Here is a 23,289-nt window from a genome sequence, read left to right on the forward strand (position 1 = left end):
AAAAAAGCTAAATTAAACTAAATTGTGTATACAAAGAACTATTTTACCCTGGACATGTGAGCTGTATTTATTTATATGATTTTTTTTGGTCCTACTATCCAGTATAGACGGTGGAGAAGTGATACTCATAGCAGATAGACGGGGGGAACTATCTTGCCGTTGAGTTTCACTGCTTCACTGCTGTTTGCCAGTACTGTACTGTACCGGAGATGCCAAGATGGCTGCAAGCAACTATTTCGGCTTCACACATGGTGCCGGTCCACAATACAGGTAATTCAAGTAATGTAGGTTGTTGTCAGTATGTGTTTTGAGCCACGGGTACCAGTTGCTGGGACGTATCGGTAGAGACACGGTCACCAGTGGGGTTTAATTGCTAAGCGGTGCACAGACGGTTAGCTTGACCCGCTGGTTCGGTAACGGTTAGCTAAAGCTAGCTGACCGAGTTCCTAGGCCAGTGCTCACCGACATGCCGCTTGGCATTAGGTGAAGCCCCCGTATGTTCAGTCTTGGTGGGTAAGCAGCTGGAAATGGTTCAGCTCTTTCCCTCATGTTGTATTGTAACGTCACAGGGAAAGTTAGTTTCAGACAGCATAATGCGGTTAATGCTGCAGCGGGGGAGATTTTGGCCAACGTTTAGGATTAAAGAGGACTTGCTAACCCTGCTCCAACATTACTGAAGTCGCACAACAGAGCAGTTTTTGACAAGGGGCAGAGTGGAGAAATGTTTTCGGAAGGCAGGGAACTGGTCGCCGGTAAAACACCGGCAAAGACTGCTTTGGCAAGTTTGTCCTAATCATCGAGCCTCTCTATTTAGACAAGCAATAAACTAATATGCAATATAATTATTCTGCGGTCAGCGAAGCGTGAAGGGATCCTGTGTCATCTATTGTTCTGGCTTGTATTCAAACCGACATACCTGGCAAGCAGGATTCTTTTCTCTGCACCGCAGTGCTGATATTATAACACTCATGCATCCTCCAACAAACAAACATATTCACTCAGTTTGCACCCCCGCCCCCAGATCTAACCTCAGAGGTTTATATCGCATCCTGTTCATCGTTACGATAGAAGTCCTGTAGCATCAGACAAGGTATTCTGCTGAACTGCTAAAGGTAAAGGGTTAATAGCTTTAATAGCAGGATTAATGTGTCTGTAATTGTCATGAATATTTTTTTTAAATTAATGTGACCTTAAATTATAATATAACTATATGTATTGGTGCATATTTTGGTGGATATCTGTTTAAGACTAGGTCAGACCGCAATGACAAATCATGTATGAGGGATATCAATGCAGTATAAAAGATGCCCACAAAGTAGGTCCACAAACATGGGGAAATTAATTAGATACAGTAGTATAAACAGTCGGTGTCACCGTTGCTGTATGCATTGTCTTCCCAGTGGTAGGAAATGTGTTATTTAACACATCCAATGGGAGCACCGTTGTTGGTCCCACGCTACAACCAACACATAAGTTATGCCTGAAGCTGCATGACTTTCTCACATTTTTAAAGCTTCTAAACCACATATTGATTCAGTTCGTTCAATAGTTGCACACAATGCCAACTCCAGCAACTTCCCTAATTTCTACATTGCAGTAAATTAGTTTAAAAAAACGTTTTGACTTAACACGTGTCATGATACTGGAGGTGCATCCTGTAACTTGTGTTGTCATTATTGTTTGAAGTACACGGAGAAACGAATTACAGGCTGAAGCAGACACGATTTCAGTTAAAGATCATAAGTGTGCTGGTCACTTTTACAGGCTCATAGAGCTGGCTCTGCATAGATCTGATGGTGAATCATAAATCAAGATAAACACGGTGGTTGCACCCTATTCGATTTCAGCAAACTGTCAGTGCACATATTTACATAAAAGCAAAAAAAAAAAAAAAAATGGACTAACTTTAAAGCAAAGATACCAAGGATACAGGGCTATGATAACGCAGAGTGTGGCTGGGTATGTGACGCTTTTCAGGCAAACTGCTACTTTATCTTGAGAGGCTTGGATCAGAAATTGTTGCTAATCTTGCAGTTGAGGGACGAGGACTCTACACACTGAGAAATCGCAAACAGACTCTCCACCTTTCAATGTGTGTTCAGGGCTTTTATTGAACCGGATTTCCATAAAGACACGGTGCTGGGAAAAGCCCTGCAAAATGCACTGACATAACGCTAATTCACAAACGATGAGGAAAGAAAGATTCAGGCAACATATCTGAAATTAAACTTAAAATTGAAATGCTCTCATTTGTTGTGTTTGCCATAAAATCATTGAGAGAAGGAACGTAGCAACGGCTGTAGCCACTTACCCTCCATCAAATCTCCTACTGCCCACCACTCAGTTGTATCTGTATTTCTCAACACTGAGCTAGTTAATAAATATGGAGGAGGTATCAACGTTTTATCCTATTGTCTAAAATGTAAAATAATCATTTAACATTGGGACCGGAGAGCATTTTTTGTTGCAGGGATGAGCAGAGCGGGCATGTAGGTCAGCAGAGAAATATATCCGATCAAACCTATTGACTTATAATCCTGTTTGTTTTCTGGTGAAATATTCTTACAATATGCTGCATACAAATGTTTAGAAATATGCAAGAATGTGGTGTGCGTCACGTTTGTCCAGACAACCAGATAATGGGATTATAGACGTTCACATCGCTGATCTATTAAGTTACTCTTTGGAAAATGAAAAGACTCTTTAACCCTGAGGCCTCTTCAGTAGTGGAACACACATTCCTGTTTAGCCATTTGGTATTTTCTAAGTGTTTTTAAAAGATAAAAATGTGCTGTGATTACTTTCACTGCATGAGTGCTTATATGAGCTGAATGCATCTTTTAATTTTAGCCCTCTCGTGTTCCTGTCCTTCCTGACACTGAAAGCTTTATAGAGATGCTGATAACATCAGTTATTGATGTCAGTTACTGCTGCCTGTAGCCGACAGGAAGGCTACTGTGGGCCAGTCCTTGTAGGTTGGCAGTTTAGAAGTCTTGATCTCATTTGTCGCCATAAATTTGGCTTCAGTAAACTCATTCAGGTGTGACGTTGACATGCAGAATTGAATGTGTTTACGTTGCATCTGGGAAAAGTTTTTTTTTTTTTTTTCGAAATGTTTCACAGTATTGATCAACTTTTTTTGAATATAGATATTTTTTAACCAAATAACATGGTCAGTCAAAAGAAGACATTTGAAGACATCACTCTTGAGTCTTGGAAGAATGTTTTTCATGCTGATATTTTTCTGGCAAAATCCATTTAATAATGAAATAAAATCTTTTTGATACACAGTGGAAATTGTCTTTATTGGTGTGATCTTCAACTTACTGTGAAGTAGATGATCTAAAACTGCTCGGGTGAAGGAGTTTACCCCCTTATGAATGGGGACTGAGGAACCATCTACATAAACTGAGTAAAAGTACCAAAACAACAGTTCTTGTTTGCATTTTTCCAGTGTTACGACTCCACTTGGTGGCTGGAATGTGAACTGGTGACTGGGCATTCCCTCTCAATAGTTATTTAATTGCTCAGAGTTGAGAACTACAGATACTGTGTGGCTGAGTGGTATGCAGCAGTGGATTTGATGAGGTTTGAGTTGGTGAGCATGTTGAGTCGCAATAGCAAGATTGGTGAATATCTGCAGTCCTCACCAGGCAGGCTTTGAATCTGCATGTTCACAGGTGCAGACAGGCGAGACATTGAAGCCCACGCACTGCCTCTGGAAGGCCTGTGGGGAGTGTAGAGGGGCATGACAGCAAAGGCTGTCTGTAAACTAGTCCCACTCTAATGCAGGCAGGATCTCAGATGAGCAGAGCATAAGTTGCACAGATTTTCATCTGGTTTTCAAATTGTTTCGATGAAAGGTTTATGGTTTAGTTGTTTAAAAACCCTTTATTTTGACTGACTTACTCTCTGTATCCTAATTATTTTCATTTACCCATTATGATGGAAAAATGTAACTGTACAGTTTTGGATCAAAGTAAACTCTTTTTAATGACATTTTCTGGTTGTTTATCAAATTCTGTAAGGTTTACCTCTCTGTTCCACGCCATTCTCACTTTCTCTACTCTTCCACCAGTACCCAGCCTCCTCCTGCCTACTCCCATCCCTCTACAGCCAGTTACAGCGTCCAGCAGGCTCCTGTTGTCGCCCATGCAGTGACTGCATCTTACGCCCCTGCGCCAGTCCAGGCAGCCCGGCCTGTGGCCACGGCCCCTTACCCTGCCTATCAGAGCCACCCGGCACCTCAAGACTACACCTACAGGCAGCCAGATCCTCCACAGCCCACCACAACCCCACAGACGTACCAGGTATACTCAGACATGGTCAGTTGCTTTTTGCTTCTTTTATGATTTCTGCTCTTCACTTTCATGTTGCATGCTGGACTTTATTTAATTTAATGGCTTTCATTTTGGTATATAAAGAATCATTCAAAGTATTCATTCAGCAGTACATTATGCTTAATCTTGTTTTTCCACTAAGAATTTGAAAAATTGCTCAACATTTACCTGTTATATTGTTATATTTGTTGATGTTGTGAAATGTGCTCAGTAATCCACTCAGATAAACTTGGAATTCTCTTTTGTAAACAACAGCAGGACAACTATAGTTATGGACGACCTGCTGCTGTAACAACCTATGACAACAAACAGTATTACCAGACGAGCATAGCCTCAGCTCAGAGGACACCCACAGATAATTACTACCAGACTGGTGAGTCTCTTAACTTGTCGCATTCTTTGTTAAATCACTGCTGAGCGATAACTGAAGCAGATAATGTGGCAGCACGGCAGAGTTGATTTTAGCTCATTATGGATGATGAAGCTGAAAAATCACAGCAAACAGATTCTAAATTCATAAATGACAATTGTGGTGATTTCATCCACAAGAGAGCATTTTATTATTATTTTATTTGTGTTTTGTTATTCTGCTCAGGACATATCGTGGTCACAGTTCATTAAGTACCAAAACTGTTTATTTCTTTTATACGCCAACTTCAAATGGATTGAAACTAACATGTAATTCAGTTGAGTTAAATCAACCCCATTGGGTGAAATACTGTTAATTTTCTCTGACCGCATCTATATTTTGTAGCTCCTAATTATCTGAGACTCTGCTCATTCTCTGCAACTTGACAGAGGATTTGGTTTCAGGGTTGCTTTGCTAAAGACAAACGGGAATATTTAGTCTCTGTGGCCTTAAAAATATTATATTTCCTATCAAAGGCCTTTTCAAACATGCTTTTCGAGCCGGGACTGATGTGCCTTTGTTACACATCGGTTTCATGTGTGAAAGTACCGGGGCAGCAATAGGGGTTGAAGCTGGTCTGCCAATGATACCGCCTCTTTTAAAGAGGTGACACAGGCGTGGTGCTGTGTGCTTACAAACATCTAGTCAGCATCACGGAAGCAGTTTCCCATTTTATCACAGGAAATCCAGCAAGTTCTAACTGCTTACCTGACTCTACAGCTGAAATAGCTTCAGGTGTTCAGTTTACGTCTATAATGATGTCACAGTTTCTTTTCATGTGATCTTTAGACAGATTTTACGATGTTGAGATCAGGGCATCGGTTGCAGGACTTCTTGCCCTGGAGAGAATTACTAAGGATACTGATTGTTTTATCTGAGTTTGACGTCCTTCTGGCTTATTTGAGGACTAATTTGATGCATCCTTGATGACATTTTATGATGGAAATAAATCCAAAGTCAAATTTTGCTCACCCAGCAATAAACCCCACAGCATGTAGTGCCAGAGGAAATGGTCTGTTTTGTACCGTCTTTGTCACTCACTCTGCGTTTATGTCCTTTCCTTCCATCTCTGACCCCTCCTTCCTTTCTTTATCAGTTGGAGTGAAGAGCGCTTACAGTCCAGCACCCTCCACTGTGTACAACCAGCCTCCTCTGCCCCAGCGGCAGGTGACTGCCCTGAAACCTCTTGTCCCCGCCAGCTCCGTGTCTACCAGCTACAACATCTACCCAGTGTCCACCAGTGTCCAGCAGCCTCCAACACCCATTTCATCCTACACCCTTGGTTCTTCTTTCAGCTCTAATGTTTCAGCCACCTCCTACTCTGGTGAGATAAGACAACAGATGAGCAGCATATATGTAAAAGTGGTGCATCCATGTAATGTTAATAAAGTAGGTAGTTACATGTGTATTACAAACACTAAGGTGAACATAGAAAGATGTATTACTTAACACAAGTGCAGGGAACACAGGTACAATATGGGCTGTTTATTCTTGCATAAACAGCAGTATTTAAAAAAAATATATATATATATATATTTGTAGTGAATACTCTCCTTTTAGGTCAGGTGAAACATACGCACAGTGATACCTTGCAAGTTAAAAGATGAAGTTAATTTTCTACAACATCTTTGTCAAAGCAGGGTGGGTGTGGGGCTTGGTTCTGTCCCTGGGGAAATTAAAGTGCTAGTTATTGCTTTTTTTGACTGCTGACTGTTCATGTTTGACCCATTTCCTGCTTGCTTTTCTTTTTTTTTTTCTTGAGTAACTCTGTCCTCGGTCCTCTCTTCATTCTCTCTCACCTCCAGGCATAAGCTACTCCAGTTACGATTCAATTGGCTACACCTCTGCATCCACCCCCTCCTATTACCAGCCGGCCCAGCAGGCTCTATCCCAACCCCAGCCTCAACCGCAGCAGTCACAGCAGCCCCAGCAACCCCAGCACCCCATCCAGCCACCACCCAAGCAATTGACAAGCTCGTCATGGAGTAACTCAGGCAGCAACATGGTGACGGCTCCGACCGGAAACTCCTACAAAAAGCTTGCTTTTCACCAGAACAAGTTGCAGAGGCCCAAAGGGCCTCCTAAGCAGCCACAGCTTCATTACTGTGAAATTTGTAAAATCAGTTGTGCAGGCCCTCAGGTAAGTCATGATAAAATAAACAACTCAGCTTAATTACATTTTTTAATTGCTGTAGTTAGTTGTGCATCTCAAAGCATCAGATCACAAATAAATTGGAACAAATACATTTTAATACTAAGATTTAATGCAAAGTACACATATTTAAATATGCTATAACTGCATAGAATTAGGGCTGGGTGATGTGAACCAAATTACATATCCCGGTATTTCAAGGCTTAATGTTGATATATGATTTATACTGGAATTTTATATTCAGTTTTAACTCGGTGCCACACATATTATGTCACAAAAACTTAATGATAATCATTTTTCCTCATTATTTTTACATTGGAGGTCACAGAATGCCATAAATTTTCTCCCGCACTCACTGAATTGCAGTGAAGCTGATGTACAGAGAGGGACCGTCTTATTTAGAAAGTACACACTGAAAGTAAGAAAGTTGGCTGCTTTATTTTCCTGATTGACTGTTGGTCAATCCAACCAATCCAAATCCGGGTTAGTCTGAGTTAACAGAGAGTTGCAGCGTTGATGGGCAGAGAGGACACGTGTGTGCGCTTCTGTGGAATTTATCCACGATTTGTCTAAAAAGTAGCCACTTGTCAGGTGGTTACCTTTTAAAAAGATAAACCCTGCAGGTTGGCAGCAAATAGGAGAAGTTAAGAGCAAGTGCAGCTTGTTGCTGACAAATGCAGGCTGAGGGAAATGCACAATGTAAGCTCTGCAGGTGGCACCAGCCGCATTAGATTATATCGGTAAAAATGGTATCATCCATATTTGGGAAAATAGTGGTGTGTATAATTAAAAGTTGGTATACTGCCCAGCCCTACTTAGCAGCTTTGATTATTTTTGGTGACTTCATCCCGTTGACTGGTTTGATTTCCTGCTTCAGACTTACCGGGAACACAATGAGGGCCAGAAGCATAAGAAGAAAGAAGCCGCCTTAAAAGCTGGGGGGCAGACTGGGAACAGCAATGGGCCCAGAGGAGTCCAGACTCAGTTACGCTGTGAGTTATGTGATGTATCATGCACTGGAGTGGATGCCTATGCTGCCCATATCCGTGGCGCCAAACACCTGAAGGTTAGCAAAGCCGTGATGCTTTTTTTCTCTTTCAGTATTTGTTTTCTCATAAAGTAAAGACGGTTGGCATACTTCCACTTGTGGAAATGACTGTGATGTACTCATGTGATGTTCCATCCAAGCTGCCAAGTCAGGGAACAAAACATCCCTGAGGGATTCGGGATGAGATTATGTATCAGCAGCCTTAAATGGTTGGATCTCTCTCTGTCTCTTTTTGCCAACTTCGGAAAGGTGGTGAAACTTCACACCAAGCTTGGAAAACCAATACCCTCCACTGAGCCAGTGTTGGTGAATTCTCCTCCAGTCGTCACAACCTCGACAGCTGGAAAACCTCCAGTCTCCTCCTCGGCTTCTGCCGCGGTTTCAACCACTTCCACTCCTGTTGCGATGCCAAAACAGCTGGCTGTAAACACCACAACCAAATCAGCCCTGGCAGTCAAGAAACCAGCTCCTTCCAAAATAACTGCCATTTGTAAGTTTAGTGATTTGTTTTATAGATAATCAGATATTTTTTTTTCCCACCAATCTGATCCCCCCAAATTTATTGATCCAGAATGACGCTCTTTTGCTCTGCTTCACAATTCACATTTAACCAAATGTACCTACATGCAGTTTAAAAAGAAACATAGTTTTCACAGGTCAGTTTAGATAGAAAGACTTGTTGGCTTTTAGTAACAGGTGCATGATCGTGTGAATAGAAGCAGGGTAATACTGAAATAGAGTTTTACACAAAACCCACACTTGTTAAAATAATAAACCCGCAGAATTTCCTAAAACGATGAATAGCCACTTTCCACTGATTTTTAACAGATGGACTTGTAACATTTGTCTTCTGTAAACTTGGAACGTTCTGCTTCTCTCACTGGTTGTGGATGTGAAGAACCAAGACCAGCCAGGGCCCCCGCTATGCTGGGTCTCCTTTAGAAACCATTCAATTCAATTCAGTTCCATTCAGTCTTATTTAGATAGCGGCCAATCGCAACAAATGTCATCTCAAGCTTCCTCAGAGATACAGTCCAATTCAAGCCAGTTCCATTCCAATTCTTGGTAATATAATCACAATCGAAGCAAATTAGTTGAATTAGAAATTAGTTCTGTTCATGCTGAGTGAATTTAAAAAAGTTTGACAGCTTGCACATACATTGAAAGATAATGAAAGTCAGAGGACTGTAGTTTTGATCCAACAGTCATAAAAGTTACCTCCTATCATCTCTTCTCAAGTTCTTTGGGTTTTTTATTGTTAAAAGACATAATAAAGAAGGCATTTGAACAGCTGTTTTCATGGCTGCCACTTGGATGCTTCTGTGCCATTTCATTCTGTTAGGAACCTTAGTTTCTTAGTTAAAAATAACAAAAACGTAAACATATCAGCATGTGCTTTGCGTTTTTTTTTGGCAAATAGAGTCTCTTTTGTCTTGTACTCACAAACTAAAATAAAGTGCATACCAAACTGTAACCATCCCAATAGCTTTTAGTTAACACGGATATAAACATCATTCTTTTCAGAGTAGAAGTCCTATAATTTTAACATGTCGAGGAAGCATCTTCTGAAACTTACAATATATTTATTCTAACCTTTTCTTTTTTTCTTTTTTTTTTTAATGAGTGGCCTTAATGCTCTCTCTAAAATCAACTCATTAAAACATCTGTTCTCTTTCACAGCCAACAGACCAACCAGCGTTCCTCCAGCTGCAGCGGCAGTGGCGGCGGTGGTAACAGCTAAGGTGGAGGAGCCTGTTCAGCCGTCAGTCCAGAAGGTGGAGCCACAGAGTGACGATGAAAGAAGTGACAAAGCTGCAGGTCAAGGGGACATCCAGCCTGTAGGACACGACTATGTAGAAGAGGTAGGAGGAAAATCCACATGACATCCCCACTGGTGCAATATACTGTGTTTGACTGCTTGTTTTTTTACCTTTTATGGTTTGTTTGTTGACAAAATGGTGAACCTAACATTAAGGTAAAATTCTTATTACCGTGTGCTTGTCTTGGGAGTTTCCACTTGTTTTGGGGTTTAACTGTATTCAATATAACAGAGGAGTGTAACACTGATTGTTAGTGTTTGGCATATTCTTCTTCTTCTAAACCAAATAAACGATTATCTTTACAGTATAGTGGTATAATATCACAACAACATTATCTGTACTGCCATCCAGTTATCAAGCAGATTAGAAATGAGCTTTTTGAAATATCACTTCATAGAATATGTATGTTTTTTTTAATGGGTCAGAAGTGGTGGAGTCATCAGGTTTTTGATGAAACAAGCTATGTTACATTCAGACTTGTGGCCACCAGCCAGAATCAAAACTAAAAGGAAGACTCAGATGTGGTCGTCTTGACGATATACAAGAGAAAAATTATGTGTAGCGGAACCTTAATGGAAACAACGGACACTGTTGTCAGCTTTTGTATAAGTTTCATTAATCTGGACAGCTGTGTGTCGGCCACCTGTATTGGTGCGTTTTTACCCATTTATCTTTTGTCTCTTTCAGGTACGAAACGATGATGGAAAAGTGATTCGATTTCACTGTAAACTGTGCGAGTGCAGCTTCAACGATCCCAATGCTAAAGACATGCACTTGAAGGGAAGAAGACACAGACTGCAGTACAAGGTAAGTCCGTTATAGCCAAAAGACATCCACATAGACCTTTTGGCATTCAGGAACTTTTATGTATAGTTCAGCGTCGTTAATTCCCCCATGGCTCACCATCTGTAGTGAAATAAACAACCCAGTCAATTCATTTTGGTTGAAATGCTACAATATAGGGGATTTCAGGCAATGAATGGACTGGTTTGACAGATATGTCTGGATATTTGGTTTGTCCCATTTAGTCTCTGCAGTTTGTAATTCTGAAGTTTGCAGGATGTGCACAGACTTTGTTAGATTTTCCTTGAATTTGTTCTGTGCTCTGATTCCCTACAGAAGAAAGTTAACCCAGAGCTTCCTGTGGAGATTAAGCCCAGTAACCGGGCCAGGAAGCTGCAGGAGAGCAAGCTAAAGAAGCAGAAGCAGAAGGCGGTGCTGAAGAGACAGAGAGACGACGAGCAGCGCTGGCACATAGAGATGAGGTCAGCCGTAACGCTTGGTCACAGGCCTAAACTTGTTCACACTTTGAAGTCAGATTTGAAGCTTTCCTTTGTTGGCAAAGAACAGAAAGACAGAGCAAGATGCATTTATATCAGTAACACCTGTAAAGGGGAAGTGCTGAAGTTGACCAGCTGACTGTGTGACTCGCATGTCTTGACTGTTTCTGACTTCTCTTTCACATGTTCCTCCTTGTTTTATTGTATGTAACAGCCAGAGGACAGTTAGAATAGGTGCAATGAGATGATTTTATCCCATAAGGTTAGCAGCTTTGGGTCCACTTGTGTATGTTTATGTTTATGTATTTAGCAGACGCTTTTATCCAAAGCGACTTACAATTGAAGATTTAACAAGCTATATAAAGCTAACAATAAACTACATAGAAGGAACCCACTAGTCCGACTCTGTCAGAGGTGACAGAGTAGAGATAGGGTGTAGGCATAGAAAGAAGTGCAGAAAGATAAAGTGCAGAGATAGAGGGGGTAGGGAAATACAAGGTAAGTGCTAGGATAGGAAATGCTCTCTGAAGAGCTGGGTTTTTAAGAGCTTCTTGAAGATAGACAGGGACGCCCCTGTTCTGGTAGTGCTCGGTAGGTCATTCCACCATCGTGGGACAACACATGAAAAGAGTTTGGATTGTCTTAGGCGTGGTGTAGGCACTGCTAGACGACAATCCTGGGACGAACGGAGGGACCGGGTTGTGACATAAGCCTTTGCAAGAGCATTCAAGTAGATGGAGCAGTTTCCTGTTTGTGAAAGTGAGTCGTACGATGTTTCTTTGAACAAACGCTGTGCTTTCAACAGATGATCTTTATATGATCATTCTCTTGTGGGATCAACAGGTGGTCTTGACAAATTTTTAGATATAGTTCTTTTTGTAAGGACTGTGGCTGCCATGATGTCCTTTTGTTGGATAAATGGCTTTTTAATGAATGCATGTGAACATTTGTCCTCTTTTCTGCAGGCGATATGAGGAGGACATGTACTGGAGGAGGATGGAGGAGGAGCAGATGTACTGGGGGGACCAGAGGCGCAGGATGGCTCCTCCACCTCTGATGAGTCGTCCTGGTATGCCGGTGCCCCCTCTGCTGGTGAGCTTTACAACTGCTTTTTCACCTCCTTCCTTTGTGTTGTGTGCCTTATGAAATAAACTAAAATCCAAACTTTTGCTGAGAATCGTCCAATCGTTTTATCTCCTATGCCCCACCTCAAGACTTGTGTGCGTCGGCCCGACACTCCTGATGACCGTTACATCATGGCCAAGCACTCCACAATTTACCCAGTGGAAGAGGAGCTCCAGGCTGTTCAGAGGATTGTCTCCCACTCTGAGAGAGCTCTAAAACTGGTGTCAGATTCGCTGCTCGAGAAGGAGACAGTAGCTGTTACTGCTAGTCCTACTGCTGCTACAGAGGGAGAAGAGGAAAAAAGGTAAGTAGAGACTTCACATTTTTATCTGGACAAGTTGGGGGGAAAACACATGATGCCTGTAATGACTGTAGTTTTTGTGGTATGTGGACATTTTCATATCGTTTTCATATTGCAAGTGTAGTATTTTGTACAACTAAATAGTAACATGTGGCTACAGATATCATGAAAAAATAAGATCTAACCATCTTCATTTATGATGCAAACAAGTCAGCCGTGCAACATTTTGTCCTGGCCTGTTGTCATCCCTGTCAGTACTGAGAATACTCCTCGGCTGCTAAAAGGTGTGATGAGGGTTGGCATCCTGGCCAAAGGCCTGCTGTTGCGCGGCGACAGAAATGTGGAACTTATCCTGCTGACTGCTAAGAAACCCACTGTCTCGGTGTTGAAGGCCATCGCCAAACAGCTACCAACAGAACTGGCGGTGAGCAAACTTTATGAGTAAATGAAATATTTTGACTCTGTGCTGTGTGTGAAGAAGCGTGAGGGAAGCATTGTGACAAATGAGGAATTCACAACATCAGCATTCTCACATTTGTTTGATCATGAGTTGTTAAGTTTCCTGATATTAACTGTTGGTGAAAATGCTTAGACAAAAGCTGCATTCATCATCATTTAGCGAAATGCCATGTATTCAAGTGTAGGAGCTATTTAATTGAATAAATGAATCTTTAGTATTAATTTCTTTTGTCTTATGTCAGAAGATCTCAATGGCAAAAGACTGGAAAATATTGTTGTGGAGCAAAAAGAGTGGAAACCACAGGTTTCCACCCTTTATGCTTTTTGTTGTAGAAGAGCAAAGTATATTTTCATGAATTGTAAAAACAGTACCTTCTAATCAGTTTTTTCTTATACTAGAGCAGTTGATTAATCATTAGTGAACATGTACAGCTATCCGTTGCAGCCAGACAAGAGAGCAGTTTGTCCTCCACACTAAGAACAAAAGTGAGTTAACCCCCTTTATATGCCACTTATTTGTAAAATGAGTCAAAATTGTCACTCTGGATTACCCAATCCTGGATCTAAGTGCTTTGAACAAATACCTCAGGAAATAAACATTTAAGATGCTCACATACACATCTCAGCTGTGTCTGGTGCGCCGGGATGTCTGGTTCATGTCTATCGACTTGAAAGCCGCATATTTCCATATTCCAATTTATCCTCCTCAGTGGAAACATCTGAGGTTTGCTTCTCGGGATGTTTGTTACACTGACACCGTGCTTCCGTACGGGTTGTCCCTGAGCCTGAGAATGTTTGTGCGATGTACCAAGGCAGTAATTTCCCTGAGATTTTGCCTGGCTACATATTTGGATGACAGGCTCCTTTTGGCACGGTCCAACCAGGAGGCAGTGATGTAGATGAATGTGCTCGTTCAAAACTTGACCGATCTAGTTTTTATCATAAAAGTTATGTTATCCCTGGAACAGAATATTGTCTTCCTGGGGTTGGCACTGGACTCTGTTGTTCACGACCCGTGAGAACCTTCAGCATCTTGTCTTGAGTGTTTTCGTCTGCACAATAGTGTCCCTTTCAGGCTGTGCCTTTGATTACTGGGGTTGATGACTTCCGTCATCTAGTAATTCGAGTTGCCTGCTTACGCGAGAGATTTTCAGCGATGGGTGGCATCCCTCAGGCATCATGGCAAGCACTGGCCAGGAATGCAGTGGCTGGCAGAGATTTATCATCTTCTGTGTGGACAACTATGGCCGGACATGGACATTGCTGTTGCAGTCGAGTGCGAACGATATTTCAGCCAGAAAGCCATGCTCTATGGGCTTGGCCCCTGAGTAGTACAGTCTAAGCACAGTTGGGCTGCCTCGGAGTGTGAGTCCTCGACTAAGCCTCTTTTAAAGCTGTAAGTGGAAGTTGTTCGAAGAGTGGTGCCTCAGAGAGGGACACACCCCTTTCCAGTGTTATTTTGTGATTTTTGTCATTCCTACAGGATTTAATTGACAAACAGAAGACTTTCTCCACAGTTAAGGTTTACCTGGCTGCTATCTCTTCATGCCATGTGGGCTTTAAAGGGAAACTGGAAATCCAACATCTCTTTGTTTGCTGTTTCATGAAGGCAAAACATAGGCTTCCAGTGTCCAAATCCCTGGGACCGTCATGGGATTTGACAGTAGTGCTGGATGGTCTCTCCGTGCCTCCCTTTGTGCCGCGAGGTGACATTGACCTCAAACAGCTGTCTATGAATACAGTGTTGCTGCTGGCTTTGGCACCTATGAAGCGTGTCAGTGATGTTCACCCACTCCTTCATTCCTGCACCCAATTTTCCCCTGGGGATGTGAGAGTTTCACTGAAACCCAACCCTGCTGTTGTCTCCAAGCTGGTGGTCTCATACTCACTCATTATCTTTCAAGCTTTCTCCCCACCACCTTCTTCTCTGTTGAAGAACAGCGACTTCATTTGTTACGTCCAATTTGCTCTCTGCGCGCGTATTTAGACAGGGGGGCTTTTGAAGGGGCTTTTGAAGGAGTTACCATCTCTCTTGGCGCATTCCCACTGTAGGAACCTTTTGCAATTCCTATAACTTTTTCAGGAATAGGGCCGTTTTTTTCGCACATTCGGACATGCAGGAACTAGGAACCACGGCCCTCGGTTCCTATAACCATTTTAGCTCCTCCGAGGCAGGGTCTGCTTATTTGGCGCTGGTGTTTGCCTGAGATGAGCTTGTCTGGCAATTTGGGAGTTTCTGTATCCCATAGTGAGATATCACAATGAGTGGTAGGAATGAGAACTTTAGGTTCTCAGAGGAGCATGAATGACATGTCTCACCAGACAACCTCTCTTGCTGGGGTGAAGCGAGTTGAGGTGCTTATCTAGAATGATGCTGCTGCATGACACAGGCTTGGGCATCACGATCACCAGCCAATCAGAATGTGTCATGAAATAACGGCTTCTGAGAAATACACAGGGAGGGCGTATCCCATAGTGACATATCTCACTCATACTTCTGAGAGAACCAAGGTAACCTGAAGTTGCTATAAGGTTAAACGGTTCTTAATTATTTCATGTCTAAGTGATGTTGCATGGGGCTGTTCTCACTTATGTTGTGCAGTATACTATATAATAATGAGTAAAATCATAAATGTACAGGACTATGAGAATGAAATAAATAGCTCCACTCTATTTTCTATCTACTGTTGACAGAAAATGTCTAGCTTGGCCATAATGACTTACCCTCTTGAGACAACTGTGTGGCTTTTGGAGAGATTTTTACATGTTCACCAATGATGAAACTGTCCCCAGGCTGCAGAGAAAAGCTCACACTGATTTTTAGATTTACTATGCTTTCAGAGTAAGGCAGACGTGGGCTACGAGGGTGTGACGTGGTGTAATTCCACACTCTTAATCCATCTGGCTGTAGCTGTATGAATGTTTCATTGAAGGTGCTTTTCACTGATCTTTAGATTTACTGCCTGGTTATGACACCTGAATCCTACAGAGTGAGATGGGACCTTTATTTTCATTAATTACCCCTTTTCATTTTTTCTAAATTTTGAAATTGTAAAGACATTATTCATGACCAATTATTGCGATTTCCTTTCAGTGTCAGTGCCTTGTTTAAGAAAGTAACTAAATCCCAATGGCCTGAAAGAGTTTAAAGACAGAATAGCAGTGTTGCTCTGCAACCTCACCAAACAAGGCTGTTTTTTTTACCCCTTCGCCCCTCCTCCTCTGTAGTGAGTAATCCCAAGTGTCCTTTTAACCGGCAGACATTTTCTGAAGATCAGTATGAGGTGCAGGCTCACCCAGAGGAGGCGAACATCGTGATATTTTCGAGCAAGGAGCCCAAAATGCAGGTGACCATTTCTCTCACCTCGCCGCTGATGAGGGAGGACCCTGCTACTGAGAAGGACAAGCAGGCAGGAGGAAAAGCGGCTGAGAAAGGTTAGAGAAGCCAAAGCTTTCAGTACCAGACGACCAAATGTTAGTGGTGTGTGCAATACACTTATATCTATATTTCTACCCCTTACTCCACCCTTCCACCTGTTAGTAACAAATGAGTAACTAGATAAAAACTCTAGGTGGGACTTTAATTTAGCCCACATTCTGCATTTGTTTTCTTTAACTTGTAAGAATTAAATCACACATTCATTTGTCCCACTCTTCATTTTTCCATTTTTTGCAGCTTAAAAAAAAAGAAAGTCCCCTATTTCTTTATTTTCTCTTCAAAACAATGGGAATCAAAAGCCGGGCTCTCCGACCTTTCTGTGCCACAAGAGTGTGTGTTTATTTCATGAACACACGCTCATATAAAACCTTTTGAAAGCTGTGATGACAGTTGATCGCTGTTCAGATAATGCCCAGGGATGAAAATGCTTCAAATGATAATGTTGTTTTTGCAGATATCCTCTTTTGTAGATTTAGCCGTTTTGCCTCCTGGTGCCTTTTTGTAATGGTACCTATGAGGGGATTTTTGAGGTCCAGCAACTTCCCATTCTCCCATTCTGGCATTATCAACGATGAGGTGGTGGAGTGCTGTTTTGACTGCGTCACAATGATCGGCACTTACATAATATGTGGGTAAAACTAATGACGCCACAGTCATTATTTCCCCCATTCAGCAGTTAAGATAACTGTTTAAGATCATTGTGTTGCAACCACTCCTCCGCCTGCTTCAGTAAATGTCAACATTTTGATGTTTTTTATTTTTTTCCATTTTGAAAACATGGCAGAAATGTTTTCTGATTGTTGTCTGTAATTAATCCCCCCCCCCCTTTTTTTTTTTTTTAAAGTTTTTTTTTTTTTTAAGTTTTCTTTGGGTTCGTTGATCAGTGCCCCATTCTGTATCAACAGACCCTGGCAAGCCAAAGGCTCGTCTGACACCACACTGACACACGTGAAACAGCCACTTCACCCCTATTTATCAAGCTTTTCATAGCGGGAGCATCATCTCATTCTGGGCTCCCAGCTCTGAGAAGTGTGATAAACGTGGGTCTTTGATTCTAAGTGGTAGACTTCAAAACATTGGCCTTGTATGTGCTACGTAAACCCCCTGTTTAAAAAAAAAAAAAAGAAAAAAAAAAAGATAATTTCAACAATTTTTTGCTACACTTCTCTTGAACACGGAAGTGTGAAAAGCCCCAAGGCTGATCTTTTGAAATAGCGCAGTCCAGTAAAAAAAATGTCTTTCGATTCTGTCTGTGTCTTTGTTCCAATTTGATAAACATCTAACACAGACAGAAGCTGATTTATTTTATTTTTTTGTATGCTAATTAAGTTAAGCAGATCTTACTTCACTTGTATAGAATGAGACACGAGCTGGATGAGGGATCCTCTATACAGATCCAGTTTTAAAGGATGTGGTATAGAGTGAAATTATTTCCAACCCCCCCAGTTGATTAATTCATTCTCACAAGGGATATTACTTACATTTTTCAAGTTTACAACTGTTCAAATTTCATCATCAAATACATCTTTTGTCAGTTTTTGTTACTCAACTTGTGCCAAGTCAAATGTGGAAAAGAAGGAAATGCACAACACTCAAAGCATGAAAGCATTAACAATCTGTTTACATGATGATATTGATGGGGCTTATTTGTAAAAGAGCCCAAATGATTTGTTTCCCGGATGAAACACAGAACGATCTCTCTCTCAAATCTGTATCTCAGGAAAGAGAAGATTTGTTTTTAGAAGTAAACTAAATATACTGATGATTGTGCGGCCATCAGGGCTAAACCTCTGGAGGTGTCCAGGAGTCGTTCACTGGGACATTGACAGCCTCAGATCTTATGAGTCTTTTAAGTTGCCAGCTGGGATCTCTGTGGATCGGGCCCAACCTGGGGCTTTTTGTATGTACTCAATCAGTTGTGTATGTGGGGAAACGCTTTGGTCTCCTCGTTGTGTTTATTAGATCATCCTTAAGCGTTTTTTGCAGCGTGTCGGTGCATCTTGCCCTGCTGGAGGAAGCAGCGGCTAATCGGTGCACGTTAAGTGAGAAGGAAGCGGGGTATAAGCACGCTTCACTGTACAACAGACAATAGAAGACATTCTTTAATGTCTTGACTTGGCATTCTGGGAAAGGCACTAGTGCAAATGATATTATCAAACACTATGATTGATTATATGATTCTTCAACTAAGTGACCATGAGCTAAGATTTTACTCGTTTTATCAGACGCAGCTGTGTTTAAAAAGTCAAAATGTCTTTCCTTGAGAGAGGGATATCAAACCATAAATAGATGAGAAGATGACAGGAGACCAATTCTTTCATCATAAACTGAAAACGGAACTAAAATATGACCACACTTATCTCTGAATGCCTTGGGATTTCCTTCTTTTTCACATGTGCCTCTAACCCTCCCCTCCAAAGTAGACTTTGGGGCTTTGTTTTACTACTTGTTTCATAAAAATGTAAATCAGACACATTCTGTTCCTCTTTCTTCGATGCCTGTGCTCCTAATTCATCCTCTCCCCTCATTATGTTTCTCACCAAACTAATGCAAACCCCTCAGATTATTTAAGGGTTGAAGGAAATGTCTGCTCACATGGCACACAGGAACTTCCAGTGTTAATCTTCTCCCTGATCAGTGACTGTACATCCTCGGTTACCAACACCTGCCGATGTATCATACTCATCGTGTGGGTTATGCATTTGCTTGATGTAAGTCATATGTCAATATATTCCATCTCCAACAGATGAGGATGAGAAGGATCCTCCTGATCTGCTGAACAAGAAGAAATGTTTGGAATATCTGGCAGCTCTCCGTCACGCCAAATGGTTCCAGGTAAAAGATGTTGGATGATCTCTGCTGGCTATCCTCTTTTATGACACTTCAAAGCACAACAAGGGAAATGTCTTCTGGCTAATTACTGTTGTTAGTTACAGCACTCTGGCTATTGACATAAAAGTGGACAAATTGTATTGCAATCTGCACAGAACATCTACTCATTGAAATACTCTATATTGCCAAAAGTTTTCGCTCCTCTGCCTTTACACGCATATGAACCTAAGTGACATCCCATTCATAATCCATAGGGTTTAATATGACGTCGGCCCACCCTTTGCAGCTAGAGCAGCTTCAACTCTTCTGGGCAAGCTTTCCACAAGGTTTAGGAGTGTGTTTATGGGAGTTTTTGACCGTTCTTAAATAAGTGTATTTGTGAGGTCAGACACTGATGTTGGACAGAAGGCCTGTGCTCACAGTCTCCGTTCTAATTCAAACCAGAGGTGTTCTATCGGGTTGAGGTCAGGACTCTGTGCAGGCCAGTCACGTTCTTCCACATCAAACTCGCTCATCCATGTTTGGGCCATCCCCAAACTGTTTCTACAAAGTTGGGAGCATGAAATTGTCCAAAATTTCTTGGTATGCTGAAGCATTCAGAGTTCCTTTTACTGGAACTAAGGGGCCAAGCCAAGCTCCTGATCAACAACCCCACACCATAATCCTCCCTCCACCAAACTTTACACAGTGCAGTCAGACAAGTACCGTTCTCCTGGCACCTGCCAAACTCCGACTCATCCAGCAGATGCTCAGCCATGGAAACCCATTCCATGAAGCTCTCTACGCACTGTTCTTGAACTAATCTGAAGGCGAAAGTTTGGAGGTCTGTAGCGATCGACGAAGTTCTGCACACTATGCGCCACTTTGTTATAAAACCAATGACAGTCGACTGTGGAATATTTAGTAGCGAGGAAATTTCACGGCTGGATTTGTTGCACAGGTGGCATCCTATCACGGTACCACGCTGGAATTCACCAAGCTCCTGAGAGCAAGCCATTCAACAAATGTTCGTAGAAGCAGAAAAAAAAAGTGTTTGAATTTCTACACCTGTGGCCATGGAAGTGATTGGATCACCTGAATTGAATTATTTGGATGGATGAGTGAATACTTTTGGCAATAAAGTGTAGGTACAGCTGTCCTGATAGAGGGACAGAAGTCCTTTATTTTGTCTTAATGGAACTTGTTTCTTAATCTCTGAAGGCTCGTGCGAATGGACTGCAGTCCTGTGTGATCATCATCCGGGTGTTGAGAGATTTATGTCAGCGTGTTCCTACCTGGGGGAAAATGCCCAGTTGGGTAAGTGCATTCACTTCTCTGCTCCACATCATCTGATGATATTAAACTTAAAGTCTGACCCTGTATGTTTATCTCTACCTTGGACTGTCTTTGAGACAACATAAACACAATAACTATATGCTGGATGGTTTATTACTTTATGGGCATCAAATGTATATGAGTGTCAAGAGCTGTTGGCTTACACCCAACATCCAGGTTGTTCTGAAGACCTGAAAAAAACATGTTAAACAGTAGATAATTGATCTATGCTGTTGTAATTGTACGCTTACACACGGCAGACTGAAATCCACGGCGTGTGAGCGTGTGAATGAATTCCATTCAGCGTATTTTTCTTTCTGCAGGCAATGGAGCTGCTGGTTGAGAAGGTGATCAGCAGTGCCACAAGCCCACTCAGCCCAGGGGAGGCCATGCGCAGGGTCCTGGAGTGCATCTCTACAGGCATCCTGCTGCCAGGTCATTCAGATATGAAGTCATGAGTAGATCAATATGTTAACAAATGACTTGTACAGAACGTTTGTTGCATCAGAGGATGTATGAGCGCCTATAAGAGGATTTATACACACTGCTTTGAGCAAGATCTACAAACTCCAGTGGACAGTGTTATTAAATGTAGCTGCTAACATTGTTTAAAAATTCAGCTGCAAACAGCGACTGTGAATGCAGCTCTGTGCCACACTTTGGGCAGCATCCACAGACGATTCATGTTCTTCTTTTGCTGCTTCAGTTTCACTGCAGCGTCGCACCTCAGTTTTTTTATGGTTCTCTCTTGCATCAGGAAAACTAAACACAACACTGGTTCTGGATTTTTAAACATAGCAGTTACAGCATTTCAGTTGGTCTCCGTAACGCTGCTTCCAGCCACGGATGTAAGCAGTACAAAAAGAAACAGACTGATTAACTTTTTGTGACACGTTAATTCATGTTTTCTCTTCTCTATATGCAGATGGACCAGGTCTGATGGATCCCTGTGAGAAGGAGCCAACAGATGCTTTAGAAAGCATGAAGCTTCAAGCTCGGGAGGATATAACTGCCAGTGCACAGGTACCCCTACGCTGCAGGTTTGGTTCTGCTGAATACAAGCACGCCTTGCTCACAGCTCATTGTTTGTGTTTTCTCTGGTTCCAGCATGCTCTGCGGCTGCTTGCATTCCGTCAGATTCCTTATGTTCTGGGCATGGATTTGCTGCCGTCGTCCAAGGCCAGTGCGCGCAACCGCAAACGTCGACGGGACATCAGCGACACGGGTGAAGGCGAGGGGGAGGGCAAAAAAGACAAGAAGGAAGAAGAAGGAAGTGCTTGACCTCTGCCTCCGGAGCAGAGGAGTTTGCTAGTTTAGAGACTGGTAGAATGTCACTACTTTAAACTTTTCTTATCTTGGAAACAATCTTAACACACAGCTATACACATAAATATAACTTTGACTCTACATGTTACATGTCTACCCTTAAAACAAGAGGTTTGGGGGCTGAAGTTTGAGGATCTGTACTGCAATTCCCTCTCCCATGTAGTGATTCCATGCAGATGTATTGTATTCTAAAATGCCGAGTAAATTGGCTCAGTGAAAAAATGAAATCATGAAAGTTACTGATTGCATCATTCCACGTCAGTATAACAGCACATTAACTGCTGGCCAGCCCTTTTCTTTTCATTTGCAATATTCACCACTACTGTTTTATGTCATATAAAAGCCTCCGATGCAGTCGAAAGATGAGCACCTTAAGCTATATTTTCAGTGTTTCACGTTGAATAATAAGCTGAATCCGCTGCTCTTCGAGCCTCCTCGGTTTTACCATCCAGCTCCAGAGGACTCGCTGAAGTAATGATGCTGCTGAAAAATGTTAAAGAAGAAAGATTAGGGCTTTGAAACTGTAAGAGAGGTCAGAGAAGACTCTTTTGGAGCTGCGTGCATACAGGACTGCGTTGCTCGTTGTGCCTACAGGTTACACGTCAGAAATAATAGGATAATCTGAACTTTTCATGTCATTTTGAACTCGAACCAAAGGCCCTACATCACACCTTCAAAACAAGGCAAAACTGAAATAAGCCGAGACATCTTCACAAAGGAACTCCTCCGAGTTTTGTTTTTTTTCCTTTAGTTTTTTGTGAAGGGTCACACTTAAAAGAGAATCTGTCTCTTAAGAGAGAGGTCTTGTATTGCACAGTGACATGCTGAGGGAACAAAGCACTTAAGAGATGTATGCAGCCATAGTTTTATCTTTTGAATAATTTTGCTGAGTAACCTTTTTTTTTTCTTCCAAAGGATGCTTACTGGAGGAGAGAAACTTTAGTTAGAGAAATAAGACTGAGTATCTGCTGTAACGTTCAGAAGATGACTTTCTTCCTTGTGCCTGCATTATGTTGCGTACTACAGGAGACCGAGTGAGGGTAACATATAAGTTGTTGTTTTTGTGTGGTGAGTATTGTAAAGGTCTCATTTAACAGAGTTGTAAGGCAGGTAGGGAAGAGTTGCACAACTCCAGCCTAAAAGCTGACAAGAGAAAATTACTGTACGTTTTTTTTTTTAGTTTCATAATCGTTTACCAAGAGCCTCATATATGAGTATTGCTTATTTTATTTCAGAAGGACGTTGCAGTCTATTTTGTATTGTGTATACAGGAAGTGTGAACGTTTCAGTCCTATCATTTGAATGTCTTTGTGGTTTTGCCTAAAACTAAGGGGAGATATTAAAACACACCTCAACCATTTTGTCTACTGGTTTAATTTGTTTCTGCAAAACTGCGCCAATTAAACACTTAATGAGCAACGAGGAAGGGCGTTATTATTATTAT

At 41.8% G+C, this 23,289-nt stretch overlaps 1 protein-coding gene across 2 annotated transcripts; it reads left to right on the forward strand.

Annotated features, from left to right (window-relative positions):
• Positions 1-183: 183 nt before the first annotated feature.
• zfr2 (zinc finger RNA binding protein 2) lies at positions 184-23,203 on the forward strand. 2 transcript variants are annotated; one of them, XM_072389522.1, is made up of 19 exons: positions 184-270; positions 4,079-4,325; positions 4,596-4,713; positions 5,846-6,073; positions 6,555-6,889; positions 7,779-7,967; positions 8,199-8,439; positions 9,630-9,811; positions 10,457-10,576; positions 10,889-11,034; positions 12,015-12,141; positions 12,264-12,478; positions 12,731-12,899; positions 16,195-16,369; positions 19,120-19,208; positions 20,406-20,501; positions 20,843-20,954; positions 21,445-21,542; positions 21,627-23,203. In XM_072389522.1, exons 1-19 carry the CDS (start codon positions 218-220, stop codon positions 21,798-21,800), a joined length of 3,114 nt encoding a protein of 1,037 aa, XP_072245623.1. In that variant the 5' UTR covers positions 184-217; the 3' UTR covers positions 21,801-23,203. The 2 variants fall into 2 exon arrangements, with proteins under 2 accessions (XP_072245623.1, XP_072245624.1); XM_072389523.1 differs by having other exon boundaries at positions 4,079-4,310.
• The last annotated feature ends 86 nt before the right edge of the window (positions 23,204-23,289 follow it).

The sequence above is a fragment of the Leuresthes tenuis genome, unplaced genomic scaffold (genome assembly GCF_036924035.1).
Source record: "Leuresthes tenuis unplaced genomic scaffold, fLeuTen1.0.hap1 SCAF_7, whole genome shotgun sequence".
Lineage (NCBI taxonomy): Eukaryota > Metazoa > Chordata > Actinopteri > Atheriniformes > Atherinopsidae > Leuresthes > Leuresthes tenuis.

What these genes read in the sequence shown, in the direction of transcription:
- zfr2 (XM_072389522.1), top strand. Translation starts at nt 218, where the DNA reads ATGGCTGCAAGCAACTATTTCGGCTTCACACATGGTGCCGGTCCACAA. An exon ending in TTCCAAAATAACTGCCATTT is followed by an intron (nt 8,440 to 9,629) that starts GTAAGTTTAGTG and finishes TCTCTTTCACAG; the next exon opens with CCAACAGACCAACCAGCGTT. An exon ending in CGCTGGCACATAGAGATGAG is followed by an intron (nt 11,035 to 12,014) that starts GTCAGCCGTAAC and finishes TCTTTTCTGCAG; the next exon opens with GCGATATGAGGAGGACATGT.